This window comes from Vigna unguiculata, chromosome 2 (genome assembly GCF_037176805.1).
Source record: "Vigna unguiculata cultivar grain cowpea cultivar isolate G323 ecotype 2 chromosome 2, ASM3717680v1, whole genome shotgun sequence".
Lineage (NCBI taxonomy): Eukaryota > Viridiplantae > Streptophyta > Magnoliopsida > Fabales > Fabaceae > Vigna > Vigna unguiculata.
The window spans coordinates 36670158-36686842 of NC_140793.1; the positions used below are offsets into that span (position 1 = coordinate 36670158).

The 16685-nt window shown below is 27.3% G+C and overlaps 1 protein-coding gene across 1 annotated transcript; it reads left to right on the forward strand.

The window, feature by feature from the left end:
- Positions 1 to 1434: 1434 nt before the first annotated feature.
- Positions 1435 to 6409, forward strand: KMS1 (SNARE associated Golgi protein family). The gene is made up of 8 exons (XM_028057973.2): positions 1435 to 1800; positions 2624 to 2835; positions 3069 to 3147; positions 3422 to 3721; positions 4107 to 4243; positions 4836 to 4952; positions 5586 to 5765; positions 5891 to 6409. The coding sequence occupies exons 1-8, from the start codon at positions 1743 to 1745 to the stop codon at positions 6068 to 6070; spliced, it is 1263 nt and encodes a 420-aa protein (XP_027913774.1). The 5' UTR covers positions 1435 to 1742; the 3' UTR covers positions 6071 to 6409.
- Positions 6410 to 16685: the final 10276 nt, after the last annotated feature.

Genomic DNA, 16685 nt, shown 5'->3' on the forward strand with positions numbered 1-16685 from the left:
AGATATTTCTCGATCAACTCAATTTTTTTTTTTTGTTAGAAATCCCACATTCTAAATTTAACATTGTCCTTTAATGTTACTTTGTAAATTAAAATTAAATTTCCAAAAACAGTTATAATAGAGAAGTATATCCAAATAAAGTTAGGTTAAATTAAATTCCTCAAAATATATTTTTAGTCAATTCATTAACATATATTATACTAGTTCAAATAAATTATTCCATAAATTACTTTGTCTCTCTTCTCTTTCTATATATAATTTATTTATCATGAGAGAGCAAGAAAAAAAACTATGACTATTTAAACCAAAATACAAATGGCAGAATGATTTAATTTTTTTAAGTGTTCAAATAACCATTAAATAATTTTTTAATTAAAAAAAAATTATGTATGATTGTATGACTCAAGTTTATTTTTCTCATTCTCTATTTTTTATTTTCATTGTTCTACTCACACGTGCTTTATATAGTTAAAAATAAAAATTACCAATGTAAACATGCAAGTTTATTTCTTTTTAAGCATCATTATCACATGCTCATTTGGAATTTTTTTTTTCTGTAATTACTGAATTTCAATCTCCAACATATCCATGACATATCATTTAACAGGTTATACCTCATATATATATATATATATATATATATATATATATATATATATATATATATATATATATATATATATATATATAATACATCTGTAATGTAAAATTTTGTATTACAAATTTCATGAATCTTTGTATTTTTTTAAAGTATTCACTATAAAATTTAGTTCTATGGAAAATGTATGTACCTTTTACATTTAATATATTTAAGTCAAACATTTTAATTCATCAATAATAATTAATATCAGTTATATAATTCATTATAAAATTTAGCTGAATGAAAAATGTAGGTAACTTGTACATTTAATATATTTAAGTCAAACATGTTAATTCATCAATAACAATTGATATCAATTATATTATTCATGGAGGGATATTGATGATATAGGTTTTGGTTAAATTTTGGATAAAATAAAATTAGAATTATTATTAATATTCTTTTATAAAAAATATATGTATATTTCATACAAAATTACTTTTAATAAAAATGAAAATTGAATTTCCAAATTAAAAAGAAATCTTTAATTCTATAAAAATATCAGTATTACATTTATCGGTTTAGTACAATAGTCTAAGAAAAGTTTCATAGATATAAAGACATCACATCATTGTTAATAACTTAGTCAACTAAATTTTAATTATTTTTAATAGTTATAAATTTTAGATTTGAAAATCTCCTGTCCTTTTGAATTAAATTAAAATATAACCACAATCTGATAATTTTTAATCTGAAAACTATTTACTGTTTTATTAATTTGACCCTAAATTTAAATATATAAAATGTATATATATTTTGTAGGGCATTATTCCCTGGTATATTACTGTGATGATAAATGGGGAGGGAAGAGATTCATTATATTTGGGACAGGTCTAGGACGAAGTGGATGAGAGTGTGCGTAACAAACTAAACTAGGGCTACCCGATCTTCACGCAAACCACCACTCTGATTTTAATTTTCTAGATCTGCAGATTCCGCTGAAATCATTTCCAAGCCTATCCAAATTTTTCGCTTTCAATTTTATTTTTGTCTATCTTCTCGGAATCAGAGTGCTGATTCCAATTGTCGTGCTGCAAAACTAGAGCGTTAATAGAGAAGGGTATACAAGAGCAGAGTTTCCCCTCTTAGCATGTGAGCAATAATGGGCTCTGGAAATATAGTATCTTCTTCTTCCGGGCGCCCTGATTTGTCTATCTCTGGCAAGTCTTTCTGTTTTTTCTCACTTTTGATGCTCTGCGTTTATTTGTTTCTTCTTTTTACCCTTTTTTACTGTATCGGATTTTCATTAGCATAGTTGTTCCCCTTCTTTTTTGTATGTGGGTATCAATTCCCTGGCCTCGGGTTTTGGATCTGTGGTTTTATCTGTGATCGTGTATGGTGAAATATGGGAAAGATTTTGGTTGTTTAGTTTTTAGTGTCTCGGTTTCCTGTTAATTTGAATAGGCTAACGGGAAAGTGAGTGGACGAGAGATGATTCATCAAGTGTTTGTCTTTTTAAAAGGGGGTCTGGCCAGTGGAGAACTGGACTGCCCCACTTACTGCTCTATAATATATACAATTTGGCATTTGGGGAACCATCCATGTTGTGATATATTGTCTGTTTTCTGGGCGTGAAAGGGTGCAGCGATGTAATTCATTGGTCTATTTGATTAATCTGGATTTCGGAAGCATTGGATTTCTCGAAAGCGGTTTTGGGGCTATAAGTTATCATAAGTCTATGTTAAGATTGAATTCCTCAATTAGTTTTGCAAAATTAAAATTTGTTATTCTGTTATATTACAAAAAAGTTGGGACCCGGGGGAAGAAGAGGAGTCTTGCTTGGTATGAGGCAAAGACATTTGACAATTTGAATAGAAACATATTGCCATAGCTTTTGGCGTGATGTTGGTTAATCTGTTGTCTATATTTCTGGAAATATTGAATTTAGCCTGTTTTGCGAACCTGACATTCTCTTATGATTTAAATTCTTACGATAAGTTTTGTTATATCACATATGCTGATTTAAAAGTCTTTATTTTGCAGAGCTACGTGAGAAGCACGAATTGGAGATAGAAAATTTGACTCTGACAGCACAACCCTTCAAAACATTGAAATTCTTCACATTAGCTCTTATTCAATGCATCAAGAAAACAACATTATATCTATTGGCAAAAGGTGGGTGGGTTATGCTTTTCAGTGTTGCGGTTGGGACTTTTGGCATAGTGCTCATGACCCTCGGTGGACTCCAAGAGAAGGTATTTTTATTCAGTCTGTAAAATATACTGATAGTTCTGGAGCAAAGAACTCTCCGTTTATGATTCTTTTTGGCTAGCGTGTGCAATATACTTACCTTGGTAGCATGTGTCTATATGAAGGATACTTTTTTCTTTTAATTTCAGCCATACAATACACATTCATTTTTTAGGTAGCTCTTTTGTTCATTTTTTTTAGATAATTGGACTTCACAAATACTTGTTCTATTGTGCAGCATCTTGAGGAGCTTGTTGAATATTTTCGCTTTGGACTGTGGTGGGTGGCCCTTGGGGTTGCTTCTTCAATTGGCCTTGGTAAGCAAAATAAGTAGTCCTATGGTCAGATATGGTTCCTAATTGTGTGATACGGGGTTTTCTACTTACTGAGTTAACGTGGTCTATCTTGTACTTCTTGTTGATTTGAACTTAAAGAAAAGCAATTGCTTGTAATATAGATTTTACTCTCATAATTGTAAGGATCATGATTCTTTGCTATCATCTTGATCAAGGGTCATGTAGTTCCTGAGTTTTCATTTTCATTATTACATATCCACATTAAATTGTTCTTTTATCTTTTTATTTGGTTCAGGATCTGGTTTGCACACATTTGTCTTATATTTGGGTCCACACATAGCACTGTTCACAATAAAAGCAGTGCAATGTGGCCGAGTTGATCTGAAAAGTGCTCCATATGATACAATACAATTAAAACGAGGTCCTTCTTGGCTTGATAAAGACTGTTCTGAGTTTGGGCCGCCATTATTCCAGTCAGTCTATGGTTCACAGGTTCCTCTTAGCAGCATTTTGCCTCAAGTTCAGCTGGAGGCTATTTTATGGGGTATGGGAACAGCTATAGGGGAGCTTCCTCCTTATTTTATATCCAGGGCAGGTACAATGTGTCTGGATTTACCACTGTTGTTCCCTTACTCTAATAAAGTCATTGTTAATTTGATAGAGTAGTCTGATCATAATCCTATACTATTGAGAAAAATGCTTACCATGTTATATTATTCTATGTAGTGTACTATAATCCTCTATGGGTAAAAAAGAAAAAGTAAATTTATGAATAGTTTCCAGGAATTGTTTAATCCTCCATGTGCTTTTAAATCCCTAGTTTTAAATTTCTGATGTCCATCCTTTTTTTATTTACCTTAATTTCTTCTGTCCATCTTTAGCTGGCTGATTAATTAATTCATTTTTCAGTAGTCGGTGCTTATTAGTTATTTTATTTACAAATTGGTTTGTACATTATTCTAATTAAATTATTGATGTAGCAAGCTTGTCTGGGAGCAGAGTGGATGCAATCGAAGAAATAGATAGTGATGATAAAGGAGTCTTGAATAGAATCAAGTGCTGGTTTCTTTCACACTCGCAACATTTGAATTTTGTTACTATTCTAATACTTGCTTCGGTTAGTATGGACTTCATCCTTCATTTCCAGTATTATACTTTGCTTATATGTTTATCTTTTCTTCTGCATAGAAAATTTCTTGACATGTGGCTAAGATGTTATAAATATTGATGGCGTTTTGTACCTGTCAACTTCCTGAGTTATTTCCAGAATGGTAATTCTGTACACAATAGAAGTTACTTCCTTTTGGGTGGGAAGTGGCAACAAAGGCTGTAATTTTTGGCATATGAAGTAGAATATTCTTTAGTGTGTAAGTTTGGCAGGACAACTTTTTCTAGTTGGTCAAAATCTTAACTCAATAGTTCTGTTTTTCCTCTTAAGGTTTCTCTGTTGTGATACTGCAGTATGCACTATAGTCTCATCACTGTAACTGACTGCTGATTGGGTTATGCATTTTCATAATCCATAGATTGTTATTGAATACTATGCCAATTAAGTTCTGCCACTTCTCTTAGTATATAATATGAGATTTTGAAAACATGTTAGCTGCTAGCAATTCCTTTATTCTGAGGTCCATCCTGCTCTAAAAAAATAGCATTTATTATATACTATATCAACTTGTAAACAGCTATTTACTGAGATTACATTTCAGGTTCCAAATCCTTTATTCGACCTTGCTGGCATCATGTGTGGACAATTTGGCATTCCATTTTGGAAATTTTTTCTTGCAACATTGATTGGAAAGGCAATTATTAAAACTCACATACAGGTTTGTATTTAACCTTTTCTTAGGTGATTTTATGGTATTGTAGACAAAGGAATGGTTTGTGGTTGTGGGTGAAGCCTGATCTTTTTTTATATTATATATATACACTCGTGCAAACTTGCAAGTTGGTCTTTCCCATATATATTTATATTTATTAAATAATGAACACAATATTTTTTATTTGATTTTGTGACTACTATTGGCCTACGTGGCGAACTTTCTAATGATTTATTACCATTACCTAGCTTTTTTGTGACCCAGCACATAAGCAAATGGGTAAACAATAGGAGGGTAGATTAATAGTTGAATAAAGAGAAAACATTTAAGTTCTCCTAAAGATAAAAGTGTCATCATTTTGATCTTCCAAATAAATTCATTGAAATGAATGGTACTTCAATGCCATTTTTCACCTCAAAGTAGTCCTCTAAAAGAAACAATTGTGTTGTCAAATTTTGACATCTGAGAACCATGTTTATGTATTTATTGTTAGAGAACCAGATTGATGGTGCCTGTCAATTTGGCGCACCAGAATAAGTGAACAAGTTCTTACATTTCCATAAAAAAATCATTCAGACACATTTAAGCCTTGTACACCTACAAATTTTGATGGATCTTGTATGTTTATTCTTTTTGCAGACGCTATTCATCATCTCAGTTTGCAACAATCAACTTCTTAACTGGATTGAGAATGAATTTATTTGGGTTCTGAGTCACATACCTGGTTTTGCTTCCGTCTTGCCTAGAGTGACTGCTAGTCTCCGTGCAATGAAAGATAAGTATTTGAAAGCACCCAATCCAGTTTCCCCAAATAAGCAGGTACCTATTAACTGCAATATGACTTATTTATCAACGCTTGTACTTTGATTTGACCGTTAAATTCCTTAATATTGAGTTACGACCTCGAAGTGGTGTTCTTGAAATCATCTCATGTTCATCTGCAGGGGAAAAAGTGGGATTTTTCTTTTTCTTCAGTCTGGAACACTATCGTGTGGCTCATGCTTATGAACTTCTTTGTTAAGATAGTGAATGCAACTGCCCAGAGTCATCTGAAGAAACAGCAGGAGAAACATATTTCTGAATTAACGGAAAAGTCTACCCCAACAGACTCAGGCGTACAGTGAATTGTTTATGTTCTGCTTGTGTCGCCCTTTTTTTAGCGGTTCCTTCTGCAAGCAGAAAATTGAAATTCAAATTACAGCAATTTCTTGTGGCCCCACAGAAGTTACCCTGAAAATCTGCATTAGAGGTCCTGCCAGGAGCTTCTTTAGGAATGAATATACACAGTAGGCAACTAAAGTTGCAACTTTATTTTATTTTGGGGCGACCATTGTTTGGATTTTAGCTTTAACCCCGTATTAATTAATTGCTGCTCTAATGGAATTATAAGAGTTCTATTCTTTTGCATTAGTAAGACAAATTATTAGTTCCTATCTCTGGTAAACAACAAATTGTTCCCTTTCTCTCTTACTCTATTACCTTTAACTTCAAGCACTATCGCTGGGTTTTAATCGTCTCCCGTCTCTGATAACTCATCTATTAACTGCTAAATGCCAACGAGATTTCATGATTGAAGTCTAAATCAGTTTTCAATTTATGCTTAGTGAAATATTGAAGGAACAATTTTTGTATACCCATAAAAATGAATGCTATTAAAAAATGCAAAACGTTTCACAAATTGTAGAAAATATATTCTGTTCGGAATAAGGATGAACATTTCTACAATTTGAGAGTCCACCCGTTGATGGACTTACATGTACACTATATTGGAATAGACAAGTACACTCTTGTTAAAATTATTATTTAGTATATGAAAAAAATTTATTTTGTCCCTCTAATATTTTAGGTCCTAAATGTGCTTTTATGTTCATTCATTCACTCTCCTTACATCCATGAGACAAATATAATTCTTCTCTGTTCTTTTTTTTCATTCATGTTCTAGAACATCATTATGAATAAAGGCATGCAATCTTGCGGAGGTATTTTTTCCTACAGTGATTCTTAATTTTTGTTTTGGGATTTTACTCTATCTTTTTTTTTTTTTTAAAGGAAAAAACAAGAGTAACACTATTTGAAAGATACAAATAAACAAAGGAAATTAAAACATTATCGAAAATTTACTTTATGAAATGTTAACAATGTTATAGAAATTACTTATTAAAAAGTGAACAGAGATATAGGATTATTTTAAGGAGTATTTTTCATAACACTTTCTTTATATTTGGAAAATAATTCCTAGAACACGCTGAGAAAATATAATATATTATTGAAAACATACTCTAGAATGTGCAAAGATATCACTTTTAGGAAATATAATACATTATTAAAATAGTACTAGTACTAGAGAGAATTTTTAGGAAAACTCTCTTTCCACTTTGAAAAAGTTCTTTTTTATGATATTTTTTTTTTCATTTTCATGTTCCAAAATTTAAAATAGTATTTGGAGAATTAATTCCTAAAACATTATTTTCTCTATTTCCATTTTAAATGCAGTTTTTATAGCATATATTTGGTAGTTAACATTTCAAGCAGTTTTTTTATAAAGAAACATGTTATTTTATTAGTTAAAAGAAATAAGACTGTTTTGTAAAGAAAGAAAAAGGATAAATATATTATTTTAAATAAATAAATAAATAAATGTCCAATCCACTTAGTTGAATTTATTAACACATCCTACCCCAGGCCCTTCTTCATACACCTCCATAGTTTCTTCTTGCACCTCCATAGGCCATGTAAAAAGACTGTTTTGCCCTTATCTTCTTCTCATCACCTCCTTCGTCTTTCATGCGCACCCCTCTGCACCATACCCATATCCATGTCCTCCAAACACATCCTCCATGGCTTTATCCTACACACCAAAGATGACAAAATTCTCTACAAGAATTAGGAGGATTCCATTACACAGTAAAGACTTAGATTTTATCATGGTAATAGCATAATTGCCTGAACTATAATAGCTTTTAGAAGGAAAGAAAAGGGAGAATGAGTTAGGAACAGTGAAGGAGAGGAAGAGTACAAAAAATGAAAAAATATTTTTTTATTATGGATTGTAAAATCACAAACGTAACTTATATAATTTTGAATATGTTTTTTATTTTTTATTGTATAATTTAAAATTTATTTTTTATTTTGTACTATACAATTTAAAACTTTTTTTTTTAATTGGTATCTTAAGACAGATTGGAGTTTGCATACTCGTTGAAGTCAAAAGGAATATATAAATCAAACATCTTTTTGGTGTAATATGTTGATCTTCAACATTTGACATTTGATTATGTTTAATTAGAGTACGTGGCAACTTTTATGTACATAGTCGACAAACAATAATAATTTATTTGTTGGATTTTTGTTTACTGCATGTTTATAGCATTTACGTGCCAAAGTTTGTATTCTTCTTCAACATGATGTAGTTAGTTTAGTAGAATTAATGATTTAATATTCAGTGGTTTAAGAGTTAATAATTACATGTTATTCAATTCAATGAGAACCATTTTAATAAAATAAAAGGAATTTTCCTGTATGAAAAGAACCATTTTAACTACATGTAGAATGTTTGGTTAAATTTTAAACTTTGCTTGAAAAGAAAAATAAATAATTGTAAAAATGGATGAAAATCACGGTACAAGAGTTGTTTAACTTTTGGTCAACGATCACTTCATCTACCAATAATTTTCTTAATGAATACATAGCATCTTAATCATTCATGCAACATTAATTATTTATTCTTAATAAATTATATTTGTCACTATTAGAAAAATATATGTGACGTTAAAAGAGATGTGATCATTTTATTGACTATGGTTTCGTCTAAATTTAGAAGACTTGTATTAAATACATTTTTAATGACTTATTAGTTGTTTCTGATATTAATCTTTCGAAAAAATTATTTTTACTTTATGTAAAATTCAAATGACCACTTTGTTTAATATTATGAGTTGTTAAATTTAAATTATCACTTCAAATGACATCTATGAATATTGAAATGTAATTAACTTAAAATAATATTTAACTGGAATTATGACTAAATCACCCCCCTATGAAAAACAAACGATTGATCTCAATTTTTATAAAGTATAGAGCTATAGTTTTTTTTTAATTTTATTGGAACTATTAATTTTAAAATAAATTGTTTAATATCACATTTTAATATTAAAGTATTAATATAACAATTTTACTTATTAAAATTTTATCTTTTATGTAAAAAGATGAAAAAGTTATGGATATATAATGGTTTGAATCTCTTTACATCACAAGTTACCACAACTTATATAAACTAAAATTATTTAATTTAAGACAATATATAAATTAATTGTGTATTTTATACAAAAGCAATATAATCTACATGCTATAGAGTGGATGTTACATTATGTAAGCTCTTTTGGAATTTTATTAAATGAGAGTTGGGTTTAAGTCAATCGAAAGAGTATAGTCATCCTAGTGGGTGAAATTAATGTAGGTATTAGGTCTTGCTTTTGAATTCTTTTATAGTGATAGACCCAAATTTATGGAGAGAAAAATGGGTGAGTTTCTAAATATAACCTTCTAAATTAACTCATATAATTTTGAGTTTCTTTGTAGCTTTCTATGAATAGGATTTTCATTGTTTGGGTGATCTAGGATTTTTCTCAATGTTCTTGATTCACAATCTCTTTGAAATCATAGTGGATAGAATAGAAGCAACTTTTTATAATGACTTGCATTTTAGTTTATAGTCGATTTGATGGATTGAATGATTAAAATTGTTAAGAATTAAATTGTGAGAATATACATTTATAAAATGGAAGTTTTTGGAGTGAGGTTGATGGTGTATATATACTTGATTTATGTGAAGAAAATAAATAGTGATAAGTTGAGAGTTGAATTTTTGAAGTGTGTCAAATAATAATTGTGTTGGTGTGTGCCTCCTATACGTAGAGAATTTTGCGTTTTGCAAATAATTTCAGTTTCAATTATTAGTTTTTGAATGTTGCCGTTTACTTTCAAGGTTTGCATACACTATAAAATAAATAGCATTTACCTACCACAAAAATTCATATATAATAATCAAAATCGAGGAATAATCAATAATTATTCAGAGATCACATAAAATCCATAAGTATTGTGTAGATAAATTAAAGATGTTTTTCTTTTGTGATGTATTAATACAAAATATAGTTTTGGAATTTAAATTTTTATAAAGTGTGACTAATTAGTTGGAAATTTTGAGCTTAATTTTTAAAATAACTATTATAAAAGACTAGCATAAACATAGGCGCGATAGCGCCTATGTATATGCATTTGTTGAATATGCATGATATTATATTAATAGTTCATAATATTGTAATGTTATTAAGTTAATAAACAAAATAAAATTATATTTATCAAAAATAAAGTTAAATATACGGAGAAAATATTAGAAAATAAATGGTGATGAATAGGAGAGAAAGAAAAAGTAAAGAGATAAATAAATAGTTTCATAAAAACTTGTAAAAGTAACAGTTAATTTTTAAAAATTTAACAAATAATTACATCATAAAAGGTAAAGTTAGAATTATGAAATGTGGATACAAAAGAGGAAACCCTCTTTATAAATAGTTATAGATAATAACTTGTTACTGTGATCATGTGTAATTGAACGAGAGTAAAAAAAGATCTTAGAATGGTGATATTTTTGTTGATTCTTCGAGAGAGATGATCAATATAGAGATACAATATAAATGAGATATGAACTCGATCCAAATCATTAAAACAATAAATTTATAAGTCTTCATCCTTATATAATGTACGACTTAATTTCTCATACTTAGTTAGATATATGATATATTTAAATTAAATTATATTTTAGCCATGAAATAAAGTTTTATTTTTTGTAATTTTGAGGAGACATGTGGTTTGCATGAGAGGAAGAAAAGATAAGATAATGATTTAATTGATTCCCATTAACAAGTGGTATATCATAATTCAATTTCCACAATGATCACGTGAAATTGAACTTATCCAAGTGTGAGGGTTTTGTGATATGCATATGAAGAATGAATGTGTGGATGAATTATAAGATGAGAGTAAAAACTCATCACTGCATTAATGTATCAGAAAAAAAGTTGCTTATACTTTTCCACCACTGGATTATTTATCCGTGCCCAACTTTTTTCTTCTTTTTCATTCTTCTCGTGAACACCAAATGAATTTTTGGAAAATTTTCATCAACACTATCTTCTTTATTTTTCTTTGTCCTTATCCTAATCGACCTAATATTTCATAATTTCAAATATTGGTACCACTGTTTTGGACAAGGAATTTCTACTAGTCAATTTTGAGGACTCCAACTCACACAATGCTTCTTCATAAACATAACCACTTTAAGCTTTGGAAAAAAAAATTAAAATTTAGTGGTTTCCACGTCATTTTTTGCTGATAAAGCTAAAAAGGTTGAAATTGATTTTAGAGGCTTTAAATTAATAAATTAGTCAAAAATAGCAACCTTCCCAGTGGCCAGGACTTTATGTGATTCCCCTGTGGTTGCAGCATCTTATTTTAAAGCCCTAATCTAACGTATGCACTTTTTATGTTTTAAATATATATATATATATATATATATATATATATATATATATATATATATATATATATATATATATTAAAATAAGAATTGGATTAAAGTCTTACAAGAAGAAAAAAAAACTACCAGTTTAAAATTAAATAATAGATGTGAAATTAAATTTAATGATGATTATGTGAGTGACAAGGATGATTATGTGAGTGACAAGGATAGTAGTGCAACGATGATGATGCAAAGGAGACAATGCAGTTATAATGTGGTACTCGTAATAATGATATTGGTTAATTAGTGGAGTATGAATTTCCTTAAAAAAACATTTTAATAGAAAAGAAAGGTACATAGAGAGGAAATGACAGTTGGTAGGTACATGATAGTATAAGCGAGGAAAATGTAAGATAAAATTTAATTATGTTAAATTTTTACCGATGGATTATACTTTTTTATCGTGATTTTATATAATTATATGATATTAGTCTTATATATATAAGAAGTATTTTAATCACTTTAATTTTAAAATTTTAAGATAATGATAATATAAGTCTTTATTTTTATATAATGTTTAATTTTGTCTAATCTATTCAATGTAGAATTTTGATTTACATTTGGACTATATCCGACAAATATTTGATATATATTAGATAATAAATTAGATAATAATATGTTATTTGTCTTATGTTTTACATGTATCTGAAAATAATATGATAAAATATACATGGTGTTCAAATAAAAACATTATTCATTAAGTAAAATGATTACAAAAATTTTGTTGTTAACTTTTTTTAGTGGTAAGAAGATTATGTGTAGAAAAATTATGTTAAATTGGCGTAAAATGTCATATTAGTTTATTGTTTGAATTTTCTTAACAGACCTTATCCATGAATCACGACATTGTCATTACATAGCAATAGTTATGTTTTTCAAGTAATTCAGAATAATTAAAATAATTTTAAGTAGTAAATTATAAATCAAAAGAAAAATGTGAACAGTTTTTTTATTTTTAACTTTCAATGACAAATTAAAATGGTAAGAGGAACTCTTCAATCTTTTTTACGGGTAAAATATTTTAAAATAACTAAACTACTTAAAAAGTTTGTAATAAAAGACACCACCTTGAAAACTTAATAAAAAAACCTATAAAGCTAATATCTCCCTCCCACATTTAAACACTCTTCGACAGATAAATTTTTTGGAGTTTATTTGTAACATTTTCGAAATCATGACACACATTTTTGTCAATATACCAGTGTGATTCACAACTTTTATTAATAATATAAAAAAGTAAAGAAAATATAAAATTATATATTCTAAATCTTAAACCCCAATACTTAATATTAGTCTGCATTCTGTCCAAGTAAAAAGAAATAAAAAAGATATATATTTTAAATATAAATCCAAAATTTATTTTGTAATACTATATTGTTAACTGCTCATGAGCGGTTTGCACTATAAGTTTTGACAAGAAAAAAATGTTGTTTTACATTTGACAATTTTTATAAGAGAGTAAAATAAAGTTAACTTTCATATTTTTGAAAGAAAGAAAAAGTAAATAGTTATGAGGAGTAGTGTCAAATGATAGTAAAATAAGAGTATGAAGTCAAAATATTAATGTACTTTTGAATATTAAGAATCACAGTAGTAAAAAAAGAGGAATCTTTGAATATTAAGAATCATAGTAGTAGAAAAAAAAGAATTTATGATTGTTAGTCGAACACATGCCATAATAAGTCTTACTATGATAGATTTTTGCGGTGTCATAGAATATACACATGTTTTATGACTCTAAAACTATAACACCATATTACTTGTCATAATATGTCTTTCTTTTTAAAATTAAAATAAAATCTACAACTATGTATTTGATTATTATTAAAAAAAATAAAACTCCTTTTGACACCGAACATAACCACCACTCTAAAATATAATAAATATAAGGTCATAATAGTTAATAAAAATATTATGAAATAGTAAATGCATTATTGAACGATAAAAATAAAATTTACAAAAGAAAAAAAAAACACCATTAAAAAAAGGATTGAATTATTTCATGGTTTGATGGATTAAATAGATGTAAAATTTATAAGAGTTAATTCTAAATCCAACTACTTCAAATAAAAATTGCATTGGCAAGTAACCAATTAATAAAGTTGTCATATTTTAATGACATGATAAACTATTATTTCAAGTATCACTTATGATTACCACCACCACCAAAGAGCTTTGAGAGGTTAAAAATTCAATATAATTTTTATCTTTTTATGTGGACCTTTTCTTTTATCGAATATTTCTGAGGAAACAAGAAGAACAATGATTTTATTGTAAATTGTCATAAATTAAATGAGGTCTTCAATTTGTAATGCGTTATTAATCATAAATTTTTTTCTAATTTATCTTCATATAAATTATTCCAATGTTAATAACTATTAAGTAAAATGTTTCTCTTAATTGTTAAGCTTATCCTAAAAGAAAGTAAAATAAAATAGAGAATACGAGCGTTTCTAGAAAAACAGAGGAGACAAAGTCACACGTTTAAGCCTTTTAGGTGACAGACATGGCATCACATGTGAAACCAATTTCAATTCTCTCTCTTTCATCACATAATCTGCCACGTCACACCCTTACATCATCCATTATCATCTAACCTATCTAATATTCACCCACTCATTTCCTCATCATTAACCAATTAATTACCTTTCTTTTTAATTTCAAACACAATTTTTTATTCTCTTTCTAAACACTGCCACCAACTTTACTAACACGCTCACAAATATTACAGACCAATTTTGCATAATAAAAAATCTAATCCAAATTTACTTTCTCATTTTTATTTAAGGATTAAATATGTTTCGATTCTCCAAATTTTAATAAAATTTAAAATTCTTTTTTTTTAATTTTTGATTAATTTAGTTTTTTATTTTTAAAATGTGTTGATTTAATTTTTTTAACAAGATTTTTGTTAAATTTATATGACATTTTAAGTTATTTCATGATAGTATTTGAATTGTTTAAATTATTTAAAATATTTTCGTTTTAATATTAACTCAAATATTATCATAAAACACGTTTGAAACTTCAAATAAATTTAACAAAATTTGAATAAAAAAATTAAATTCACACGTTTTTTAAAGATAAAAAACTAAATTAATCAAATTTTTTGATAAAAAACTAATTTTAAATTTTACTTAAGAGATCAAAAACATATTTAATCTTTTATTTAACAAAGTTTCGCCATACGAGATTAATTTTACAATTTGATACACGTTTTTTTTATTTTTCATACGAGGAAAATGCTACGCGCTCCTAACTAAGTTGGCGTATTTTTGTGGCAAAAAACATTGGAATTTGTTAACCACTCAGTTATATATTAATTATTATTACTAAAAAAAGTACTTACATTTTCAATGTTGCAATTACATGCAAAGCAAATAAATGAATTGGATTATAAATCGATCCAATTTTGGTATGCTGATGTAATAAAGAAACAAGTGGATCGAGGTTTCTGACAAACAAAATTTGCGGCTTACGAGACGCTGAATTAGACTTTCACAGAAATAAAATACAAATTAACAATTCTTTTGGTACAATTGAATTATATTCCCTTGTGCCAAAACAATATAAAAAAATTTGCACATGCATGTGAATGCATGATGGAATTAACATGATTAGAAAACGAATTCAAATTTAATACTCTATTTATTTATGAACATGTTATAATTTAACTTTTTTTTAATAGAGGTGTTATCTCCGACCAACATAAACATCAACTTAAGATATTTTAATAAACTTTCTCACAAAATTTTAAAGAAAGGAAAATGATTATTAAAAAATGGCTAAAAAATTTCATTTACAACTAAAAACAGAAGGAAAAATAATATTAATTTTTTTATGCAGCTGTTTTGGCATGTAAAAAGCAAGGCACAAATTTGACATATGATGAGTTGAACCGTTGACTGAATAGAATAGTAGGTCAAATTAAGAGTTTCATTAGGGAAAATAGTTTTGTATTTTTCTTCTTCTTGTTCCCACACAATTAAACACAATATCGCAAAACCACGTACTTTTTTTTTATTCCAATTTGATAAGACCCTTCGAGTTACCAAGTTCATGGAAATTCCCACTTTTCATTCACTTACGCCCACGAAAATTCAATAAATATAATAAATAAAAGTTAAAAAAAAAAAGTTGTGTTTCTAAAATAGGTCTAAGAATTAACATACAATAGAAAATATTTAACATTTTCAAGATGTAAAAATTGTGAACCACAACCACAGAGATGTTTAGATAAATATTGGGAATAAAATAATATCTCAAAAAGTTTTACCGGAAAGCATGTTACTTTGAGAAAAGTTACCAATTTTACATGTCACTTAAAATTTTAATGAATTTATCATAAAGATTAAAAAATAATGTGGAAAATAATATTTTTTTATATGATTAAATTATAAAAGATAATTATTTATATGATAAAACTACAAAGCATCATTATTTATATGATAAAAATATAGAAGATAATGATTTATATGTTATTTTTAGTGGACCGGTAGGAAAGTTTATCACTCTAAAATCTAATCTCAATCATGTACTAACTATAACTTTATCTTTTCATATATCTACAAGCACAGATATATTATTTATAGATAGAGTTAATAATTTATAAGTTTAAAGAATTAGTTAACAAAATATTAAATTAGAATCTAATTTTAAAATAGTTTAGATTTCAATTTTTAATTTTAGAAACTAAGTTAGTGAATATTTTAATCACTTATTTAATGATAATAAAAGATAATTTACAAACTAACTGTTGTCAATTTTTAAAATATCATTAGAATCGGACTTAATATTTTTTTTCTATTTCTAAAACAGTTTTTATTCAATGAAATTTCTCTTCCATAACTTACTAAATATTTTAATTCTCAAAGATAAGAAGTGTTGAGTAGGAGATTATAGAACTATTTCGTGAGTGAAAAGTAATATTATAATGTTTGCACATATATAAAGTAAACGAAATCAAACCAATAATATATACAATATTAGCAAAATGTAAAATATAAAAAATAATTAAATAGTATAATCTTAAGAAAAAAAATTACCTCCGTAGTAATATAATATTCTAAAACCTATAATATTAAAAATACTGTAAAATAAAATATAACAAAAAGCACACATAATGTTTTGTAATTCGTAACTATTAAACATTATTATAT